The sequence below is a fragment of the Chelonoidis abingdonii genome, chromosome 3, assembly GCF_003597395.2.
Source record: "Chelonoidis abingdonii isolate Lonesome George chromosome 3, CheloAbing_2.0, whole genome shotgun sequence".
NCBI classification, from domain to species: Eukaryota; Metazoa; Chordata; order Testudines; family Testudinidae; genus Chelonoidis; species Chelonoidis abingdonii.
In genome coordinates this window covers 161,522,990-161,541,578 of record NC_133771.1, presented here as the reverse complement: position 1 = coordinate 161,541,578, position 18,589 = coordinate 161,522,990, and the positions used below count along the sequence as shown (strand labels likewise).

The 18,589-nt window shown below is 42.9% G+C and overlaps 2 protein-coding genes across 6 annotated transcripts in view; one reads left to right on the top strand and one right to left on the bottom strand.

The window, feature by feature from the left end:
- Positions 1–4,899, top strand: part of ALK (ALK receptor tyrosine kinase) — a 635,008-nt gene extending 630,109 nt beyond the window's left edge. The window contains exons 28-29 of the mRNA XM_075064275.1: positions 1,197–1,287; positions 3,582–4,899. Coding sequence (XP_074920376.1) covers positions 1,197–1,287; positions 3,582–4,286 — 796 coding nt within the window. The 3' untranslated portion in view covers positions 4,287–4,899. The remainder of the gene's footprint in view (positions 1–1,196; positions 1,288–3,581) is intronic.
- A 5,459-nt stretch (positions 4,900–10,358) lies between these two features.
- CLIP4 (CAP-Gly domain containing linker protein family member 4) overlaps positions 10,359–18,589 on the bottom strand; it is a 61,709-nt gene continuing 53,478 nt past the window's right edge. For all 5 annotated transcript variants that reach the window (XM_075064278.1, XM_032774837.2, XM_032774839.2 and 2 more), the window contains 4 exons: positions 17,096–17,219; positions 15,826–15,890; positions 14,553–14,625; positions 10,359–12,782 (listed from right to left, as the gene is read on the bottom strand). In XM_075064278.1, coding sequence (XP_074920379.1) covers positions 12,461–12,782; positions 14,553–14,625; positions 15,826–15,890; positions 17,096–17,219 — 584 coding nt within the window. In that variant the 3' untranslated portion in view covers positions 10,359–12,460. The remainder of the gene's footprint in view (positions 12,783–14,552; positions 14,626–15,825; positions 15,891–17,095; positions 17,220–18,589) is intronic.

The window sequence follows — 18,589 nt, the reverse complement described above, 5'->3', positions numbered from 1 at the left end:
CGGCAAGAAGGAACTGGGGAGCGGGCGGGCCGGCAGGGGTATACATCAGCCGCCATGGCGGCGCCACTCTAGGGGGCGACCTGCCGGCCCGCTGGAGTTGCTAGGGTAAAAGCCTTCCGATGAGCGTGCACGCGCGGCGCGTACACCTAACTGGAATGGATATGAGCAACACATCTCGAAGAACAACAGTTACAAAGGTGAGTAACTGTCTTTTGTGACCACCTGTGGCCACTAAAGATCCCTGGTGTTGCTCACAAGTAGCAAAGCCTTGGCTCAATTAATTAGGTTCTAACCTGCCTACAGTAAATTCCCTGTGTGGTTTCAGTGGGGGCTAGGTCATTTTTCTGAAGTGTCGCAGGATTCCACCCCATAAGTGGCGAGTGAAGCAGTCCATCTACCTGGATGGCCTGATTTTCAAATATGCTGTAGGGGCTCAGTGCCTTTGAAAATCAGTTCAATAGTGTTGGGACCCTCTGGAATAAAAAGTAGCACACAATTATCACTAGAGTTCTTGCAATGCAGCGACTTCCAGTTTAGTTTCTCAAGGCAATGCTTCCCTGACCAGCCACCAAGGGCAGCATATGACAACATCAGGTAACATCCTGTCTTCAACTGAATGGCCCACCTGAGGCTGTGCGGAAAAGGAACATCATGGTTTGGAAGGAATGTTATCAAAGGATGTACGGTAGAAGAGACTCCTGGCAAGGCATCCGTTTGGGAATTCCCAACCCACTTCTTTGAGTGCATACCCCCATTCTTATCAGTTTGATTTCTAAATGGGAGTTGGAGCAGCTTCCCTCTCCGTAGAGGTGTTTTTCCCCCCAATACCACACATAATGTTTCAAGTGTGTGGGAAATGAGGAGGGGATTGGATAGAAATAGTCACTTTGTTAGGTCTTCCCCATATGTAGCAAAGGCCTGATGTCAATTTCACGACATGTTCTTAACAGCAGCGTTTAAGGATATATTTGGCCCTTGAGGTGCACTGTCTGCATGCAGACAGAGAGTGGTGTAGGACCCTACACTTGAACCCACAGCAGGATGGACTTTTTCACTAATCGTGGAAGGTGACAATGAACACTTGGTGGGCTGGTGGGTACTAATGGACCATGGTGAACTGAAGTCCATTAACTACCAAACGCATCTTCCTTTTGCCTTCCTGCTTTTCATGATTTTCTCTCTTTCTGCTGTTGTAGGTATCGTATAATGACCCAGTGCTGGCAGCACCAGCCTGAAGACAGGCCAAACTTTGCCATAATACTGGAGAGGATTGAATATTGCACCCAGGTATTTGTTCTCTCATCTTTCAGCATAAGACACCCAGTGGGCAGTACTGCACTACTGCAGTGAGCTCTAAACGCACATGTTGTGTTAGCCTGAAATCAGAGTCATGTAGTAAACTGAGGTGATGGATCCTCTCTGCCCTTCAGAAACACGTTTCCATCTCACTGCCCAAAGAGAGGGTGCTCCTCACTGCCCATGCACACACCCCACATAGGAGAGGCCGTACACAGGTATAGCAACTCTGTGATTGCTGTTTCTACATCAAGGTACAGTTCCCCAGCAAGCCAAAGGCCTGAGCCAGTCCACCAGGTTGCACTCTAGCACTTGCACTCCTTTCTTCCCTCGCTATGCTGCAAGGGGATTGCCAGATAACAGCCACTTTGCACATTTTAATTCTTAAGACATTGACCAGTACTGAGCAGGGATGGATCTGACCCAGGGCACCAATTCCAGTAGACCCCTTGAATTGTGGAGAGGTTTGGATCCAGACTGAAATTTCTTGGTTAGAGCCAAGATGGATCTGAACTGGAACACTGGATGCAGTGATGAACTCTGGGGCAGTCTGGATCTAGAATCTGATTACATTTCTTAACTTGAGCCCATCTCTAGCCTCATGTGTTTTAGGGCCTTGGACCTGGCCCATTTGGAGAAGACAATTGGGGACTGCAGTGCTGTAGGAGCTAGGAGCATTAAGGTCAGGCGGAGGGATTGGGTTGGGTCTCCTGGTCTGAACCTGATTTCCCTTTTTAGTACACAGCTCATTAACCCAGCTCTTCTAGTCTAGTGGTCTTGCAAATGAAGCAGTCAGGAAAATGTTGGCTTGCAAACTATGGCACAGACCTGCACAGACCAGACAGCACGTCATTTCACCACACTGAGCTTCAGTTTCCCCATGTGTAAAATAGGGCTGGTACTGATCCACCCACTGGGGTGTTGTGAGCTACGTTCCCTCTAAGGCGCACAGCCACGCAAGAGGCCATCAAAGACCGCACACTTAATTGGCAGAGCCACACAGGCATGCACATTCCACACAGGTGGGCCTCAGAGATGGCAGTGAGGTGAGATGGGGACTAGGGAGTAGGTGGGGGCAGTGGGGTGAGGTGGGAGGTGGTGATAGGGAAGCTTGAGGCATTCAGAGCTGTGGCGACTCCTCCAGCCCCAGGGCTGTGGCATGGCAAGTAGAGACATCTCTGTCCCCCAGCCCTTGGGCTGCAGTGGGGAGAGACGCCTCTCCTTCCCAACTCCGGGGCTGCGCTGGGGAGAGACGCCTCTTCCCCGGCCCGAGACGCCTCTCTGTCCCAACTCCGGGGCTGCGGCGGGGAGAGACAACTCTCCCTCCCACTCCGGCGCCATGGCGGGGCAAGATGCCTCTCCTCCAGCTCTGGCACTGGAGCTGCTGCAGCAGGAGAGGGCTGGGAGGAGTCCTCTCTCCCTGCCACAGCTCCGGGGCAAACCCAAACCTCTCATTTCCGGCCCCATCCCAGAGCCTACACCCCCAGCCGGAACCCTCACCCACCCCCTCCCACACCCTAGCCCCCTGCCCCAGCCTGGAGGCCTCTCCCACACTGCAAACCTTTGGCCCCACCCCTGCCACACATTGCTTTCATATTGGTGCACATAACAAAATTCATTCTGCACGTGGGTGGGTAAAATTAGAGGAAACACTGTGAGGTTTAATCCATTAAAAGGTACTTTTAGATCCTCAGGTGGAGATGTCAACTCCAGGTTTTGTGTTTGTTTTTTTGGTAGTCTATTACTAGTAAGCAGTTGACCAGCTTCCCACACTTTTACGGCTTTCTGGGTAACATTTTCAAAAGTGCTTAAGTCCCATTGAAATGCCAAAACTACTTAGGAGCCCGACTCCAGTGAGGCATATGCTCCTAAGTGGCTTAGGTGCTTTTGAAAATGTTACCCTGCATGCCTAGAGTCCCCACCCTGCACCACATTGCTGCTACATTTTCACAGCTGTAACCGCTTCTGCATTATAAGAGAATGTTATGAACTCTGTGTTCCAATCTGTATCATCCCAACATTGTCCTTGCAGTTTCAGCTGCACATGGGAAGTCTTCTTCACTAATGTGCCGTGTTTCTCAATGCTGGTAAAAAAGGTGTCACGTTCCACCCCAGTGGTAGTTGCATTTCCCTGGGATTCCTTTTATAAAGTTTGGGCTCCTCTGTGGCAAAAGATGCTCTTTGGATACAGGACAATTATTATAAACAGAAGGCAACTGGCAACAATGCCTGAATATCAGCAGTGGCAAAAGCAATTGAAAGAATCTCATTGTTCTCCCCTCTAGGATCCTGATGTCATCACCACTGCTTTACCTGTGGAATATGGCCCATCCATTGAGGAGGAGGAGAAGGTTCCAATGCGCCCAGAGGACCCTAAAGCAATCCCTCCTCTGATGGTCTCCCCACACCAAAAGAAAGAGGGTGACAAGCAGGCCCTGCCTTCTCCACCCCCTCTGCCTTCAGCCGTCACAGCTGGAAAACCTTTGGCAAAAGTGGCAGCCCCCGAGCCTCCGGTTCCTGTTCATGTGCAATCAGCCCTGGAAGGGGGACACATCAACATGGCTTATGCACAGTCCACCCCGGCTTCTGACCTCCAGAAAGGCAGAGGGTCCAGAAATAAGCCCACCAATCTCTGGAATCCAACATATGGCTCCTGGTTTGCAGAGAAGCCTGTCGTCAAAAACAGTTCTCTGCTGGAGAAAGAGGTGTCCGAGAGGGAGAATTTGGGGCACGAAGGAAACTGTACTGTGGGGCCCGGCATTGTGACTAACAGGCTGCCAGGCTCCTCTCTGCTCTTAGAACCATCTTCACTAACAGCCAGTGTGAAGGAAGTGCCTCTCTTTAGGCTCCGCCACTTCCCCTGTGGCAATGTCAGCTATGGATACCAACAGCAGGGCTTACCCCTGGAAGCCTCTGCCCCACCTTGCGCTAGCAATTATGAGGACTCTGTCCATAGAAACAAGAGCCACGTAGCCCGTCAGGGGCCTTGAGGGCCCTCTGCACTCTTGATTCTCATTCTGTGTGGCTCTTGAGCTTGGAGAGTGTTGTCCTTGTCATCGAGAGAGAGCAGACAGCGCTAATTTTCATTCTGTGCCAACTAGCTCTAAAGTGCCACGCTTTGAAGCTGTATTTTCAGATAACCCAAGAAGCTTCAACTCATCGGAGCTTCTACTACTACTATGAGAAAGGGGGGATATTAACATTAACTGCAAGGCCCAGCTTTCAGTTGCATAAACTTATATGCATGGTCATTGTCGTGTCGTGCCCTTCCCTGTGCGCTTCTTCTCAATTGTGTATGCGCCGCTTAAATGTAAGGTCAGGCTTCGCTGCTTGAGTATTTCATGTTTGGGGTTTTCCTTGCCAAGCTGCTGGTTGCTGTGGAATGGGACACTTGAAATCCCCTATGGATGGCAGAGGTTTGAGGTGGCTTGGGAAAGAAGCATTTATTCAAAACAAAAAAGATAAAACACCTTTTGAATGAAGACACCAGAGAACATTCCCAAGTTGCATTACAGCTGTAACGTAGTCTGCACCAGCAGTAATTACGGTATCATTGGCAGGGCAATGGAAAAATGCCAGTCACACTGTTTGGTTTGAGTAAGATGGGAAGTTAACTAACTGTAGAGGAAGAGAATGAAGTGCAAAAGGAGGATGATTTATATTTTTTTCAGACCCAAAGCCAAGGATGGCACTGGCCCTTTAAAATTCTTTATGTGCTACAGAAAGGAAGCACCGTGTTCTACAAGAATTTCTTGTTGTTCAATGGAATTCAGGTGGAATTTTACAGGGCCAGTCTTGTGTGAGAGAGAAGTTAAAAAGGCCTTTACAGTGAGAAGGCACCAGTAGATGGAAATACAAAGGTCTGAAATGCCCTTTACTAACGACTCCAACCAGAAGGCTTGACTTTGGACCCCCATCTGGATTCTAGGCAGTGTCTGCATTTCACGAGTTCATTACCCTTGTTCCTTTAACCGAATTCTTGTATGCTAGTCCGTTAAAAACCCAAAGCTGCACTGCTGCTTTCTGTACACCTTGTGCATGCAGCGGGTGTTGTTACAATATACATATAAGAATTGAGTTCCTCGTAAACATATACGTTAATAATTTACAATATACTCCGCTGGGGCTGCTGAAGCAGCAGTGCTGGCTAAAATATACGGTGCCTATTTCTATAGAACTAGGTCTATCGGAGTAGCAGCAAAGGAATATAGACAAGATGGGTCTGCATCCAAGACTTTAACTTTGGAGGAGTGGTTCAGCATCCAGTCCTGGATCCAAACTTTGCAGTAAAATCTCTAACGAAAGAAACCAGAGCCCCAGATCAAAACACCCCAGGCTTTGGGGTGTCAGAAAAGGATCCAAAGCTGAGGACTATGACCTGGGAGCCTCATCTTTAAAATGAAGTTCTTGTCTCTGCTCTGCCTTCCCCCACCCCTCTGGTAAATAATGCTGACGTCTTAGTAGCGTAATGTTGAATTGTGTATCAAACTTTCTATTTTTTTTTAATGAGGCTTATGTTAGCAGGTCTGAGTTGTGAACTGTAATGATTCTGTGGGTGCTTTGGACGTCACTCATCTGCCACTGGTATGTTGCATGTCATGGCTGCATGGATTTCATGGCTGTAGTGGGGGCCAGAACTCAGGACTGTCTGTGGCAAATACAGAGGCCTCTTCCACTTGAGGTAAAAGGATAGTTGTGAGTTATAAACGTACTGGGGTGTCTAATCCTCTCGGTGACTTGCTTACAGACACCGGAACAGGGCTGCCATTCCATCTAGCTTAGCACTGTTGCATTCACACTACTCTTGCTACTACAAGAAGTGAAGAACTCTTCTACTGTCTCAGGAGACAATGTGTTCCATGGGAGAACAATGACTGAGCTTTACTGTGTACCATCAAGGCTGGTTGCACTGCAATATTATCCCTGTGGAACTGAAATTTTCTTTAGACATTTCAGCTTTCTTTTCCTTTTTTCACAAAGGGTCCAGATGATGATTTTTTTTTTTCAAGCAGATCCCAAGGGAAAGCTTTTTGCTTTCTCTCACTCCTTTCAAGGCAAGAAACCGCTCTGAGTTTTCACTGCTTTACCAGCATGTATAGCTGAGGGCAGAACCTAGTCTGCCTAGTTGTATGGTCTTAAAGGAGGCATATCTGAAATCTTAATAACCTGTGACTGTCAGTTTCAAGCATATTGATCTACAGACTTGGGACTGCCTGACCCTGCAACTCGAGTTATTGTTAGTTTTCCAATTGCTGCTGTTAAAAGTAGCGTTTTTTTTAAAAGACCCCTTAACATCATCAGCAAAGGAAGATGAACAGATGCCTGGGTAGCATTTTTTCCTCCTCCCCAGTCACGAGGAGAGCATGGAGACATACTGATGGCTTTTCTGCCTCTGGCTTGTGGTGTGCATCTATAATTTTACTGTGAGAGGGGTCACCTTATATGTGTGAGTCTCACAATGAGAGCTAAAACCATTACTACTATTTACAGCTGGCTCACATGAACAGCATGTTTTGGTCAGTGGAAAATGGGGAATTGTAATTCAGATTTGCTGACAATATTTTCTTCTCCCATACTTGGCGAGGCTGTAGTGTAGGATGAGATCTTCAAAAAGGCACAAACCTCAGCTAGTTCTAATGAAATCTTCCTTTTGATAGCCTCTGTGCAAAGTGCTTTGGGCTAGGACAGTGGTGTGCAGCGTCGCACTAGGCTTAGGATCTGTTGAATCAAGACTAGGTTTAGAGTTGAGGTTGAATGGTGTGGAGCAAGATTTTAAGATGAGATTTCAGCCCAAATGTCAGAAATCTGAGTCGGCATTTCTCATGAGGTTCCATCATCTTGCATAATCAGTTTCAGACACATCCACAGGGCCAGAAATGAGCTGCTTTTGTAGTGTTGGAGCCAGTGCAGCTATGGAACCACAGAGGTAGGTCTGAATTCAGCGCCTGACATACTTCTCCTGGAAGAGTTCAGAACATGGAGTTGTCGCTTATTTCTAATACAAAAATCTCATCCCATCCCCTTGCTGGGTTAGTGAAAACTCAGCATTGCCCTAGTTCTCTGTTCCAGTGAGTATAAAGACATTTACCACATCACCTTCTTTGGGAGCCCTTGTGTGCCATTCAGTATGCTGGCACAGTGACCTCCAGCCTAGCATGGTGTGGTTCACATTCTGCCCTGTGCTACAAATTACCCCCCCCCCCCCCCCCCAAGGCAGAGAGTTGCATTCATGCTTTTAAACCCACTGCAAGCCGCTCTGTAGTCTCACTGCCAGCGTGTTTGCAGGAGCAGGGCTTTAAGCCCTGCACACTAACCCCAGTAGTGGGGTAATGAAAGGAAACTTCTGCCTGTTTGCTTTGTGGCTAAAATAGCATTTCACACTCCCAGTATTGCACAGTGCCTGTTCTCTTTAAATTTTTAATGCAAATAGTCTTGTCTAAAGGGGTTGCAAGATGGTGTGGTAATAGCTCTGCTTCACTTGGATTATCACTGCTCTGCTTTGTGACATGATCTGCAGAAATCAGTTCGGACAAGAAATTAAAAATGCAATGGCTCAGGACATGCGTAAGAAGTTCTTTCCTAGCAGGTGAGAAGGGTAACTTAGCAGCCTGGTTTGGCACCCCACAACTACAAGGGAGGCGGGATGAAGTTAGCAGAACACGTGAATGGGATGAAAAACAGCAGATGGAGAGTTGAGTTCAGCATGTGCAGGGTCGTGCACTGATTGTTAAAAAACAAACAAACAAAACCTGAATATGCATCAAAATCTTTCTTTTATTTTAGCTATTCCCCCCTCCCACCCCACCAAGTCTCCCTTAGAGGATCTGACACTATTCAGTGTTCATAAGCCTAATGCTGCAGGATCAGCATAATTCCACAGTCTTTTCATTGGTTACTCCAGCAGTATACCAGTAACAGAAGCAGACTTGTCCCACTGCATGAGTGGGGGGATTGTATGCAGAGGGGGGAAATGAGGGCTTGCTTCAAGCAGGCTCAGTTTTAAATGCTTGATCATGTGAGCTCACGATTGGAGTACATCATGTCTCCAAGGAGTCCCATCTAACACACTAGAAGCTACTTTACGCTTGTAACAAACTATTGTCCAGAACCAATATTTTCAGTCAGTCAGGATGTAACAGTTAGTTATATAAAATGTTCATGTACATAGTGTACATGTATTTCCCCCAGTGTGGGCCTTGTGATTCTACTATAAACTATCTCATTGTAAATGTCTTTGTTTGGATATCATATGTAGCTACCTTTATGCTACAGTGAAATGTGGGTAGCATGACAGCCTATCAGACACATAGGCTGATGGAACCATAACTACAGCATTGCTGTAGGACGTTTAACACAAACTGGCTAAAGCCCGTGTGGACTAGACCTACAAGAAACCACTACTGCCTAGAATTTCAGTAAGTTCTAGATGGGTGCTAGTGTGTGTGTGTGTAAGGGGGAATGAGAAGATTCCTGCTGAGCCTACCCCTGCCCCCACCCCTTTTCTCCTGACAGGACCCATGTACCACATTAGAGTTGTAGGTTCAGACAGCAATAATGTGCATTACAACAAACAGGGAGAGGAAGGGGCTATGGCAGTGTGAGAGGACGACATGGGCCAGAAAGCACAGGGTAATGGCCTTCATCTGCATTTAGGTTGCTCCACTTCCTGCTGGGAGTGGCAGGGAGCTCATTGGCAAGTTTACTGGAGGCCCCACACTTTGTTTCAGGTAGCTAATTTCAGTTTAAAAATGGTGACTGGTTCATTAGTGGCTGAAGCCATCAAGTGGCACATCCACCTGTAGCATCATCCGCTTCCCTTGCTATGTCTAGGCAAAGGTAGTGCATTGTCACAAACCTCTGTGGTCTCATTTCTACAATGCATGACAGGATTAGTTTATTGTCTGTTAAGAAGAGTTTGATTTTTTGCAAGTCTGGTCATGGAGCTGAAACCATTAGCTTAGTGTAAAAAAAAAAAAAAAATCTTGGAAAACTAATAATATAAAAATCCTTTACAGGGATAAAAGACATCACATGTTGCCTACCCCATATTCCTCAAAGGAGTGTATCTGCCTCCAGCTTTTCTGGTCTGTAACCCTGCTTCATTAGAATGTCTATCACAGGTACAGCAGCTTATGCAACACTATGTGTAAAGGAAGGGTCTACGCACTTCAGGGATATTAAAAGACATACTAATATATGGTCATTGAGTATTTTGTATTGACTAGTGTATTTGTATTGTAAACACATGTAGTGAACCAAACCGCATGAAGATAAATAAAATGACAAACTAACTCCAGCTGTTGGGTTATATATTGAAATCTCTGCCGTCATCATCTCAACATCAGTTCATCACCCCTGGCTTGTAAGAGAAGGATGAACTATTGTCATCACTAGGCTTAGAAGTAACTTCACTAATATTTCAACTCCTACCTGAAATTCGGAGCAAGTCCTGTTAATCTCCTTGCAGACTAGCTGCAGTGGCTATTTAGCAAAGTAAATGTGTTTTAAAGTTCATGGTGTTATTTTCCTAGCTGCAACAGGACTGAAAGTTGTGTAAAAAAAGCTATTCACGCTCACCAGATAAAGATGAGTGAGGTTAATGACTCACTCAAGGTCATATAGGACCCATCAGAGTCATAACTGACACTTGTATACCACGGGAGAGCTTCTGGCTGAAGATTTCCTATTGCTTTAGAAAAAGGTTAAATATCCTCCTCTGATTGTAGACTGGGAAATAGAGCACAATAGAGCACAAGTGACATACCTAAAAGTCACAGAGCTAGGTTCGATCTCAGTCTTCCTGTCATCACTAGCCTTCAGCCTTGACACTGCAGAGAGATTAACTGTGCCCCTGCTGATCATTTTGGCACAGAGAACAGGAAAGCGAGGCCCTCCAACAGTGGGCACCAGGAGCAGCTGTGCCTTTGCACAGGTGAACTATGGCACCTGAACATTAGTCTCATTAGCAATGAAAAGAGTGGACAAATAACCTAAGCCACCAGGACATTACTTCAGACATTGCACTATCCAAAACAGGTGGAGGGAGAGAAAAACAAGACCACTTTAAGTGATGTATACACTTTGTTTGGCAGCTTGCAGTTCTATACCATACAGCAAGATGATAAACTATGATAAACTGCATCAAGATATAAAACCTGTTTATATATTAGAGTTGCCATTTCTCTGTCCTATTTACATAATTTGTAAGGAAAAAAAAGGACAATCATTTTGTGACACACTCCCCCAAAAGCAAATGATCTTTAAAAGAATGGGTGTTAATTAATCAAAGATCCATGAATACTGTGTTAATTACAGGGAAAAAAGATACCTATAGATATAAAACATGGAAGAAACAGATGTTCGACATACAGACGTTCAGAACCTTGCTAACTTCAAATACAAAGCTATAAGTTAGACAGTTTATAATAAAATGTGTACATTTACAATTTTTATCTTCAGTTAAAAACTTCCATAGATCAGAATACAATATGCAGCCTTTTTTAATAGTTCAGGAAAAATAGCCATATTTAAAATACATTGTATAAGCTGCACAAAGTCAGTCTAAAAATAGGATACTACAAATGTCATTTGAAGCACTGTACATTTCTCACCTAAGTGAAATGCAACAAACAGCTCATTCAGAAGTGTCAAACCATTTTACTGTTTGAAACCTGTATACTTGCACTAAAAGATATTAATACATGCTAGACATGTTATGTATTTTAGCTGTTCAAGATGTATATGAAACAAATTCTAAAAACAGAGTTTATTTAGAAAGGCTGAGACAAATCATGTTGCAGCCAAATAATCAAAATAGAAGTGTTACCATGTTACATCTAGAAAGATTCATAGGCAATTTTTGAATTTTATAAATGGCAAATGTAGCAAAGAAGAAACTGCTCTGAAGGACAATGAAGAAATATATAAAATGCAAAGGAAGTAAAAACAGAATAATGTTTGCTTTAAAAATATACATATACTGCACAGTACTTCCTGCAGACAGTACATAAAAAGGACATAGATATTAGTAATGCAAGTACTACATGAGGTGAACCTAAGTTCTATCTATATGCCTTGAAACATGATGATTGTAGCCTGCAGCAACAGCAAACAAAAGAATTTCTTCAAACAGCAGGGGAAAGCTCTCCAGAGAAGAGAGATGAAAGTGCATTGTATTTTCAAAAGTGCTTCTTGCATGCTGCTGTCTTTTTACAAATCCACACAGAGAAAAGTGCAAACCAGAAACAGCGTAGTTGTGCTTTTTACAGTCTTTTTTCTGTTTCATTCATGCTGTTCACTGGCATAGCATGGTAGCAGCAAATTCTTCCAATCACAGTTTTTCCATTAGCCTTGTGTGCATTTTTTTGGGATGGGTTTTTTTTAAAATCAGTTGTGAAACAATTAAGTATTTTATCATTCATAAAAAAAGAGAAATGTCTCCTGCTTATTACTACTAGCTCACAGACAGATGGACAAAGTGTCTAGCAAACAGACTAATGTGAGAAACAAGGTGGAGGAGGAATATCCTTCCCTAGACGAACTTCTGTTGGTGAGAGAAAAGCTTTCCAGCTACACAGCACTCTTCTTCAGGTCTGGGAAGAAGAAGAATAAAAGAGTTCTGCATACTCAAAAACTTGTCTTCCTCACCAACAGAAGTTGGTCCAATAAAAGATATATTCTGGCACTCACCCTTATCTCTAATATCCTGGGACCAATACTGCACAGACTAATGTGACTCAGTTAACAATCTCCTTTGTTATGAAAAGGCAGGAGAATGATGTATCAGTTCATTAGTACATGGAAGAAAACCTTCCAAATACACTGAATCACAAAGCAACTTAAAAGAACATCAGATATACTGGCCTTACTGGCCTTCTCAGAGTGGGACATTATTCAAATAATATAGTATCAAACCCAGAATGCTTTTACAAGAAACTCACAGGGAGAGACTGTGTTAAAAGAGGAGAGAGAGGTATATGATTTCCACCCCTCATTATGACTCTGAGACTGTTAGAGCCTGAAGAGATACATTACCAAAAAAAGCAAGTTTTAGATAAAATTTCAGTCAGCATTCCGTGCAGATGATGTTGGGATTATTGTGTGTGGTTTAATGCTTATATCTCATTGCACTCACACTTGATGCACAGGTTGTAAGCATTCTGGTTCAACAAATATCGTCCACAAGTTTTGCTCCATTAATCCCACGATAGGTTACTCTACTAGGCCGAACTAAGACGCCATGGTTTGTCTTACAGGTGAAGTAGCGCTTGTCACCCACAGATCCATCATTCTTTCCCTTGGCACTTCTGAGTTCAAGTCCAACCCATATCCCTGGTGCAAAGTCAGTAGGGCCAATGTACCTAATTGTGCCCATCTCATTAGAGCTGGTTAGAAGGACCTGAGAACCCTCATGTAGTTTCACAGGTCCCTCAGTGTTAGTTGTAGTGGTGTTGCTCCAACTACGCCGCAGCATCGAGCTTCTAGATCTAGTTAGAGAAAGAAATTAGGCTTCATTCTGAGAGCACACAAGCAAATTTTTTTCCTATGATTATCTTATGCACTGACATGTTTTTGAAAGGCGTTTTAATTTACCTTTTTAATAGATTACTTCAGATCCCATGTCAATAGTAGGATGTGTATGCAGTTATTTACAAATAGGGACAGCACATCATAACATATTGAAAATCTGTTCTCCTTTCACATACCTGATATTAAAATCAACCTTTTCTTTATAATAGACAATGGCATCACTAACAGAGAGTGGCATAAACAAACTGCTGTGCTTATGAACAGGTTAGCCCAGTGGTCCCCAAACTTTTTCATCTGGCAGGCACCAGACCACGAACCACAGAGGACCATGGCGGCGGACAAGCATCCACCAAAATGCTGCCGACAAGCGGCAACATCAATAGGCGTCATCGCTGAAATACCGCTGACAAGCAGCAGCATCCAGAGGCGTCGCCGCTGAAATGTCGCCGAAAATCGGTGGCATTTTGGCGGCAACACCTCTGGATGACGCTGCTTGTAGGTGGCATTTCGGCAGATGCTCAACTGTCGGCCAGTACGTGGGCACACAGACGCCCTGGCAGGCGCCATGGCACCTGCAGGCACCGCGTTGGGGACCCCTGGGTTAGCCAAATGAAGTTGTAACATAGCAGAGCCAGCCAGTATTAATGCGTCAAAACTGTGTTGTAACAAACACATCAGATAGCACAGGCTGGTTACAGAAAGTGCTGAACTTAACACATACAACATTGAATTGTGTAAAAAAACAGAAATACTTGGAATAATGGATGAACTAGAACAGAACACAAATTCTCCACTGAATCCAGTGAGGTACCCTTCCTGAAGAGAATTCTCCTTCTCAAATAGAAATGTCCCCATGTTCCTTCTTCCTTATGCAAGTCTAAGCATCATATGGCAACAGAAATCAGAAAGCTCAGTGTGCAAAAACTGAACAAATAGTTAATACACTGAGAAATTTGGCTGTGTCCACTGTGGTTAGCCACAAATGAATTTAAATGGTGCATGGCCATAGTGCTTTGCAATGCAGAACCAGGACTAAAACTCCCTAGAAACTATGTTTCAACAAAAGCTACATGATCAAATGTACAAAACGACAGCCCACTCTTCATTTATACCTCCACATGAGAAACAGATCATTTTCATTTGGATGCTGGACAGACACACAATGAAAGATAATAAAATCCACTGTTAAAATCCATAATCTAAGTGTCAATGTATCTAATTATATACAGCCAAGAAGAAAATAGATTCCATGTTAAAAATATCAGATTGCTTCAAATATACCAGGTTAATCTAAAGTAACAAGTCAAGCAAAAATGTGAAACGCCGCCAGGGAAAGAGGACAGAATGCAATTTTTTTCCACGTTAGGTATATTTCTTTTAAGCTATAGTTTGTCAACCGGAGCTGGAAGAGTTCACAGTTGAAACTTTCACTCCCTGTTCTATTTTGGTGGCACAAGATTCAAGGACATGCACAAGTGGTTCACTTCGTCTAGGACTGGCCCTGCAGTTGTTCCCTCTCAGCCAGAACTCAGAGGGAGTTTTGTCTGAGAGAAGACTGCATGAACTGGTTCTGTGCATTAATGGAAATTACACAAGTCAGTCGAAAGGAACCTACACCATTCAATGCAGTTACCAGCATGTGTCAAGAGAAGGAAGTTCTGGGCTTTCTTCCAGTGATTCTAAACTACAGCTGCCCAGTTTTAATACATATTTAAACAAACACTCACTTGACAAAGGAGTTTCTCCTGTTTATCTCCTTCTGTGAAGATGCAGAAGTTGTACTTAAACTTCGTCTAAAACCTACAGGAGAAAGTGAACAAATAAGGTGACTAAGCTACTTGATTTAAAAATAAAATGTGCACAACCGCTTTCTTTGCTCCCATCTCGTTTGCTAAGCACCCTCCCCACCACTCCAAACTACAGCTGCATGGGAAATGGTAAGTATTTTGTTGTGAAAAATTCCCTAAGAATCAAGAAATGTTCAAAAATTTTGAGAAGGAAGAGGAACAAGGGGTAGGTAAAAATAAATATTTCAAAATTTTGAAACAACTTCCACAAAAAATGTTTAGAAAAAATGCCAATTTTTCATAAATAATTCGCTAGCTCTGTATCAAACCCAAATTATCTGTGAATCATCCCTATTCTGATCTCCTCAAAAATTCCTTCTGTGCCTGAACCACTGCCCAGTGTTTTGTTTTTTTTGTATTAGATGGTAAAATTTTTGGTAAGAAATTTAATCATCATCAGTAAAAAGTACTATGGTAGCAATTGAGCGCAGGGCCCTATCATGCCAAGCACTGTAGAAATACATATTACGGCACAGTTCCTGCCCCAAAGAGCTTACAGCGTAAACAGATGCAGAAAGAGGGGAAGTTTACTTGCCCAAGGGCACACAGCAGGTCTGGGGCCATGACAGCAAAATAACTCCTGGCTCCTGAGTCCCAGCCTAGCACCCTATCCGTTGGGCCAAGGTGCCTTGTATTTTAGATAATAAAACTGAGTGCATAAAGAGTACACAGAGCTTTACAAAACAACTTTTTAAGTCAACAGTAGACAAAGGGGGAAATATCCATTTATTGCAGTAAGTCCATTCCGAAGCCAGGGTTTTGTCTGGGTTTTTAGTACAAGATAAAATCTCAGTATGTATAAACAGGGACCAAAGGAAGTGTTCAAGGAAGTAAATTCATTTTTATTCACTGGATTGATGGGTTACATTCCAATACCTGATGCAATTATTTCCTCCATTTCTGCAATTGAAGGAACTGACAGCATGTCAGTCTCCTAACGTCAATCCTGCTTGCAAACAGTGATTGGACAGTCAATGTCAGTAAAGGAGGGCGAAGTCAAATAGCAATGCATCTTGAGGCATCTGGGTTGCTCTAAAATCTGTTTTGCTTTGGCCATTCAAAGAACCTGGGTGACATGTCCAGGAAGCTGCAATTTCTGGAAATATTCTACAGGCTATCCAAACAAAACCAGACCCACATCTCAGATTCTTACCTGGGAAAGAATGATTCATTTTACCTGTTGAAACTTCTGTGAGGGAGTCTAAGGAACCTGTTAACCTAAAGTGAGATAATAGGTTAAGTCTCACAAATTAAAATTGTTTAATTTCAACTTTAAGAAATATATTGCTGGGCTATTTTGGCTAAAGATCGGTTGCAAGGTTTTCCAAAAGGCTTAATATGTTGGATTAATTTAGGGTTGAATCCTCCCCACCATCCTGGTTAAATTTTCATCCTAAATAGACTGAACTTTTAGTTGTCCATAAGTCACTAAATGCAGAGTTCAGAGTCCCACAGAGGCCTTTCTTCTGCCTTGTATACATTACTACAGAAAGTCTTTTGTCAACAGACAGTTAGTAATATAAAATGTTGCATGTGTGTATCTACGGATACAGAAAAGGGGCAGTATGCTCAAGATAAAGAAAACTCAGAGGAGACATCTTTAGTCTTACTGAAGGTGCACAATGAAAGTTTGCCTGAGAGCATATGCAGCAACAGAAAATGATGTATAGATATATATACACATTCATACACACACACACAAACATCTAAAGGCTAAAGATAGAGTGCTGATTCCTCTGCGTGTTATAACCCAATGGTAGCAATGGGGAAACTATATATCATCTTTTATGCTGGGGGCATTGTCCTGTGATTGTTTGCCATACTAGAAGACTGGAGGAGGAGAAAAAGGGGAAATGGAGAAGAGCATAGGTATGTCAGTCATGGTAACTAGACACAGGCATTGTACTCATCCACCGATCAAAAGCACACATGGCTAGAGAGCACAGGGTTATCTCTGGTATTCCTTACCCCAAGCCCAATGGTAGTGGCTGTGATCCAACTGGTGAGAGCTATATCCACCAGGAAGCTATGTAGCATTCACAGGCAGAATCCTTGTACTTGAATTCTGCTCACAGTATCAGGATTTGGCCCTAAAAATGAGAGCTTTCAAAAGCACCTACTGAATTAGTTACATCTCTAAATTTAATCACTTGATATAGAGGCAGTGGGATGGAATGAAATATTTTTAGATTTGTGAGGTTGCTGAAACAGCCACCTGGGTATGCTTCCTGTTTATATAGCACTGGTACTGAGACATATAGTACTCTTTCAGCAACCTAGTCTCAGAACCAAGGGAATCTACCACCTCCCCAGCAGCAGGAATAATTGTTTTTCCTCTTTAGTTCGTTCAGAATTTTATTTCTCATTGAAGAGGAAGTGAGAAAACGTTTTGTGACACAGACATAAAACAATATCATACTCACCTCTGCACTCTGCTTGGTGGGGCAAATATGCCATATCTGGGGAGACAACTGAAGTACTGGACCCCTCCAACTGAACCATCATTCTTGCCGTGAGGTTTGTTCAGTTCAATGCCACACCAAAAGCCTACAGTTGGAATTTGGAATTTCAATATTACTTTCACCCAGGGTTAATATTAAAATTTTGTGTTTAAAATAGTTAACAGATGCTCAAGTTGTTGTGCATATGATTAATTTATACATAACAATCTGTGTATTAACCAAACCCAAGACAGGATTTCCCTGACCCAGAAGTGATCGCATTATGTCAAATCAAAATGTATGCCATCACCAACATACAGAAGAAAAATAAGAACAGTTAACTAAATTATATTAAAAAACACTGAGATACAAATGCTCTATTCAAAATAGCCCTAGAAATACTGTTGATTACTCAAAACTTACATCTATTTTAAGAATAATGGCCTATTTTTAGCAAAAAACAGAAAAGATAAATTCACTTAAATAAGATGCAAAGCTTTTTAAGGCTACTGAAAACAGCAGATTGACAAAGCTGTACTGGCAATTTCTCTGCACTTATGCCTCAATCCTGATTTCAAATGATCACTACTAAGATTCAAATGTCACTCAATGCTCATTCAGTCCTCTTCCCTCTCTAAAATCAGAAGTAATTATTACCAACTGCAAGGTAGATTTTATGATGCAAATACAAGTGTCTAAGGAACTGGGATTGGCCAGCAATTCATTTTACACAGGCTACTGAACAGCCATCAGATGGTAATAAGTTTGATCACTACCAACCTGTGATGAGTGTCAGCTGATTATGCAAAGCTGAGAAATTCTGCATCCTATTAGCAATCCTTATGCTGTCCGGTCCCAAAAGACTCAAAATTAAATTCAAGTAATTTGGTGATGAGGCTACAGGTTTAAGAGCAATACTAATTATCAGATGAAGAAATAAGAACAGTGACCTATGAATTAGAAGTGATCAATATATCAAAAGTTCCTTCTTTCCTGTCCACCAAAGGCAGGAGAGAGAAAACTATATGAAAAAGATCTGCACTGCCACCAAAAATAAACCAGGGGGGCAGGGAGGGCGTCACGTTTTTGACAATTGCTCAGAAAGAGTTCTATATCGTTGCCTACTTTTTGCCATTGTGAAAGGAAAATTAATTATATTGTAAAAATAGAAAAGATTAAAGAAATGCTGTCTGTACCTTTAAGCAAAATTGGTGGAATGCTGCAATCCAGGTGTCAGGAATACAGACATTAACATAGAACAACTGCACCATTTAAGGGCAATTGGTGAAGTATTAGCCTTAGATAGATAAGAGTTAGTAAGGAAGTAGGATATGCATGCTGTGCCCCAGGTGAATTTTATGGTTTTGCTTTCTTTGTCCCTTTGTCTAATTCCCGCTCTTTTATCTGTATAAATAAGATAGTTTGTGTCTTTCATGGTGCTCACATTATCTGGGTGTATTAGCAGAGCGCTGTGCT